Below are 5,220 nucleotides of genomic sequence, written 5' to 3' on the forward strand. Positions count from 1 at the left end.
TTGTATAAACAGACATTATAATAAAATTAATTATTGGTAACCCGGGCAATGTTTTATTTATCAGTCTGTTTGTATAAAGAGACAATATGATAAAAATGATTATTGGTAACCCGGGCAATTCAAGAACCCGTATGTTATTGACGTTACTGAACGGACGGCATTCAGTTGAACAGATTGCAGCTCAGCATGAGTCTGTTATTCTTTTATATGAAATAACAGCGACTCTTCAGCAGTGCTCCTTGGTTAGGCGCTAAAGAAATCGTATTAACTACTATTAAAAACAAAACAAAACAAACAAACAAACAAAAAACCTACTATGTTTACTGCTACTACTACTACCGAGAGCGAATGAGCGATCGATCGGGACTGACAGAGAGACAAAGAGGGGGGCGGGGGAGGGAGGGAGGAGGGGAGAGAGAATATCCCGTCCTCCCAGTTCATGAATCAAACCTTTGCCCAAATGACCCTGAACGCTGACCTCGCAGTAAACCTAACCGACTTTTCACCGAGACCTGTAACAATCTACGCTACATTATTGGCTCACCCCTCCAAACTCTTATCACCCTTATTTATGGTACTGGCAGGCAGCTAGCTACTCACGTGGAATGTATCGACAGGAATACCATTGCTTCCTCCCGCCCACCCCACTGGGTCGCTGCCAGAACTGCACCCAGAGCGGACTAATCCTTCCTGCCCTGTCTGGTAAACAATACTGACTACGTACTGCAGGTCCGTTCGAGCTAAGCAGACAGTGTGATTTAAAGGCAGTCGTATCAGACCTGTTTTTCTCATTGTGTGTCAGTCAGCTATAGGAGGAAGCAGGTACAGTCAGTAGGGTCGAGTAACAAATGTGACGTTACTTGTATTGATCGGAGTATGCCGTGTGGTCCTTGCATTATCTGTGTACAAAAAGAGAATTTTTAATCTGAAAACTTATTTCCTTTAGGAGGGGACTGGTTTGAGACCTGAGATTAAACACTTTCATCATCTGTCCGTCAAATGGGAAAGGTAAGACAAGTATATCCATGTCACTCTTCTTTTGTTTAATCTATTTATTTGTTTCTCATTTTCTTTCGTTCTTTCTTTTTCATACGTCTGGCTGTTGCTCCTAGCAGCTTCCTTAATTTCTTCTGTCATCAAATTCATTTAAGATATCAAAACATAAATAACAGTTTGACTTTGCTGTAATTTTTTATTGAAGAATTTGGAATTTGTTATTTTTTGTTTATATTCATTTGTTGTCACAACAAAAAGAAAGTCGCAAAAAGCAAAGAAGAAAAACAGCAGCAGCAACAACAAAAAACAACAACAAATACTGTAATGTATTTTCCAAAGGATGGGAGAGAGAGAGACAGAGACAGACAGACAGACAGATAGGGAGAGAGACTGACAAAGTCTTTTTATCGTCCATTCAGCGTTATAATACCCTTCACACACACACACACACACACACACACACACACACACACACACACACACACACACACAGCGACAGACAGACAGACAGAGGAAGATGATCGTAAGAACATCAGACCTACATATGATAGTCATTTTTACTATATACTGCTCATTTCTGCTTCAAATATTCATCTTATCTGATCTCGGTCTTAGCAATTCTTATTGAGACACCGGATACAAAGATGAAAATATGGAAAGCCAATGAAGAAAGACACGTGTGGAGCTTTTTGGAACAAAGAAATAAAGAAACTATGTGCTCAGTGATCTTACATGCAACTGATCCTACAAAAATGCATACGGATGGAACTGCTTTATTTATTCGCATTATTGCATTGTATTTTCTTTTTATGTTTATTTCAGTGCAGATTTGAAGTTTAAGGACGGACGCCATTAGCTTTCTTCGGAATGGTACGAAGTGGGAATCTGGTCATCGACACCTCAGCACTGAACAGTGGCAAGAGTCATTGACAGATCATCTTCTGCAGCCCTGCGCTCTGTCCACAGATACAATATATCAAGTCGTGAAGGAAAAAACACAACTCCCCTAAGTCACCAGAAAGCGTCTGCGAATGTTCGCATCCACACAAGTTTCTGTCTGTCGACCAGGATGGAAGGCGTAGAAGAAGGGTCGGAGAGCCCTGTGTCGCACGCTGTCAGCGGTGATTACTATTACATGAAAGCCCTGAGCTACCTAGCTTCATCAGCGGAGAGCAGTTCTGAGGACATGCACTGCAGCTGCCTGCACTACCCGCCCGCACAGGGCAAACTGGATGAGGACCACTTCAGCACGGGCTTCAGGCCAGGCCTAACGCTCGACGACCACCACGGTTTCGGTGCCTGCAGCGAAGTCAGCAGCTTGAGTCAGTACTCCTCTTCAGCTCCTTCCTCGTCGGGGCACCTCCGGGACCACAAGGATGGCACGGGCAGCAAAGGCGGGCTGAAGACCGGCAGTAACGATGCCAGCGGGAAACATCACCTGAAGCGGAGAATGTCGGACGGTCACGTGCACTGGGCGGACGAATTTCAGAAGGACCTGACACGCTGCCGCCCTCGTAAGTCCTACACCCGTCACCCGTCTCTCCACGTTCCCCACATCAAGCCCATCCTCAAGGCCAACCCCGAGGACGGTGACCCAAACTAACCAGTGAGCAGTGACCCCTTAAAGCTGTGACCAGCACTAACCAGTAATTAGTGACCCCCTAAAGCTGTGACCAGAACTAACCAGTGAGCAGTGACCCCCAAAAGCTATGACCAGAACTAACTAGTAATCAGTGACCCCCTAAAGCTGTGACCAGAACTAACCAGTGAGCAGTGACCCCCTAAAGCTGTGACCAGAACTAACCAGTGAGCAGTGATCCCCTAAAAGCTGTGACCAGAACTAACCAGTGAGCAGTGACCCCCTAAAGCTGTGACCAGAACTAACCAGTGAGCAGTGACCCCTTAAAGCTGTGATCAGAACTAACCAGTGACCCCCAAAAGCTGTGACCAGAACTAACCAGTGAGCAGTGACCCCCAAAAGCTGTGACCAGAACTAACCAGTGAACACTGATTGTCAAAGACTGGTAATAAATGATTGGTGAAGACTGACTCTGGATAAACAATCAATGAACAACAATTAAAAAAACAACCCACCTGTGATCATAATTTGCGATGTTTGAACCTTGCAATCAGACCTCCTCTCTCCCCAGCCCCCAAATATGAGACAAGACCTAACTGGTGAAGACTGAGCCCAAAAATTTTGCTGGTGATATTTAGTGAAACCGACCCCTGAAGACTATGACCAGATATAATCATTGAAGACTGGCCCCTAAAGATAGTGATCACAAACAATAAGTGAAGGATTTGTTCAGTCATTGAAGGCTGGAGCCTATGGATCCTGTAAACACACCACCGGGGCTGTACAAATCGAGGCCAAGCTGGACTCACGTGCAAATGAAAAGACACTTTATTTCTGTTTTGAAATTGCTATTTGTTGCGCACTACAGGAAAAGTGCAACTTTCTATGATTTAAGGAAAATGCGACAACAATGTGATATCATTTACATTTTGCGATTTTGTGCGTGAGTGGACGAGTTCATGATATAGGGATATGTGTGTGTGTGTGTAGCTGGTGAGTGTTTATGTGTGCATGTGTGTGCATGTGTGTGCGCGCGCGCGCGCGCGTGTGTGTGTGTAGCTCGTGAGTGCGAGTGTGTGTGTGCTCTTCAGTTTAACGTCTATCCTCATAATGTGAGTTTGGACGGACAGACCAAAACTGGAAAGTGTGTGTGTGTGTGTGTGTGTGTGTGTGTGTGTGTGTGTGTGTGTGAGAGAGAGAGAGAGAGAGAGAGAGACACACACACACACACACACAGAGACTGAGACAGACACAGAAAGAGATTATTTGGTTGAAAGGATTCAGAACAGATCCGCTGTGTATGCGGTGCTTGCATGGATACGTTTCAAACCACAATTTCTTGAAGAGAATGTCTTAAAATGATGTGAATTACGATGTGATCTTTCTCGAGACAAATGATGCAAAATACAGGGTATATAGAGTAAAGCCCTTTCCATTGCGATAAGTGACCATCATCAGACATCAGTTACATCTGCGGCAACGAGGAGTTGCTGGGATACCCTTGTGTTGCCTGACAATCCATCACACGTTTTGTGCTGTCATATTAGCTTATTGTGTAAGTCTGCAAAATGTTGTCACTCATTTTTCTAAACTTTGTCAATGGGTGTGATACTGCGTTTCAAAACATACCTCTGTATGTGTGTGTGTGTGCGTGCGTGTGTTTGTTAACTGTTCGTTTCACCACCGTCCTATTTCGATTATCACTGGCATCTGCGGGGTATGTTTGGATTGTGATTTTTCTGTCGTAGATATATGGAACACCAGCAGACTGCAAGCTGTGTGTCGCTTATATATCATGGGAGGAGGGTTCACAAGTCTAGGAGGGCACGAAACTCGAGTCATGTCAGGAATAACAAATGGAAAAACTTAATTGGAATGTCACCACCGTCACCGTCTTTGAAAGATTTAAACACCGCTCAACTTCACTAATTAAAAGTGGATTATTATAGTCGTTTTAATTAGACAGAAAAGTGGTGTACCCGCTCTTGCTTTCCTTCATCACCATCACAGTGTTCCGAGTTAAAAATATGCATCCCTCCACCTCCCCTACACCCTCCACCCCGCCATGGAGGGCCCGAAATATTATGGTGACCCGAAGAAACCAAAAGGCCGAAATATTTGGAATTTCAGTGTAACCAATTTTTTTTTCATTCTGTTGGCCTGATTGTGTTTATTTCTTCATAGTCTGCATGTTTGATTTTTACTCGTTATTGCCATAAAGGTGGCCATGAGCCAATCGGACAAGCTGCGATTAATAATGACTGTACGTTACAAGTCACCCAATGCCTATTGTAAATGACTTTGTCCAGGTTCCTTGTAGCTCTACACTGTTGTTTTACGTTTACGTTTGTTTTTGAATATTTTGAAGGGATACCTTTGTTTCTGGTGCTCTGGAACATACTGCCATTTTTTACAGTGACTTCAGATCAACGAGCATGCAATGTTGCTTTCTTTTATTATGTCTTTTATATTCAATTCTCTGTCTTATTTTTTCCTGTTTCTTTATAGCACAATCCTTTATTTTGCACATAAACCACGCCCATTAAAGTCACGCGAGTTAGAACGAAACGGTACGGAAGATCATTGCCTGTACAATGAGCATATATAATGCACTTGCACGATTGTTAATTTTGAGGGTGCAACGT

The 5,220-nt window shown here is 43.6% G+C and overlaps 1 protein-coding gene across 1 annotated transcript; it reads left to right on the forward strand.

Moving 5' to 3' along the window:
- The first annotated feature begins 686 nt into the window (after positions 1-686).
- LOC143294834 (uncharacterized) lies at positions 687-5,220 on the forward strand. Its single transcript, XM_076606340.1, has 2 exons — positions 687-1,008; positions 1,819-5,220. The coding sequence occupies exon 2, from the start codon at positions 2,066-2,068 to the stop codon at positions 2,597-2,599; it is 534 nt and encodes a 177-aa protein (XP_076462455.1). The 5' UTR covers positions 687-1,008; positions 1,819-2,065; the 3' UTR covers positions 2,600-5,220.

This window comes from Babylonia areolata, chromosome 20 (genome assembly GCF_041734735.1).
Source record: "Babylonia areolata isolate BAREFJ2019XMU chromosome 20, ASM4173473v1, whole genome shotgun sequence".
In the NCBI taxonomy this organism is placed as follows: Eukaryota; Metazoa; Mollusca; class Gastropoda; order Neogastropoda; family Buccinidae; genus Babylonia; species Babylonia areolata.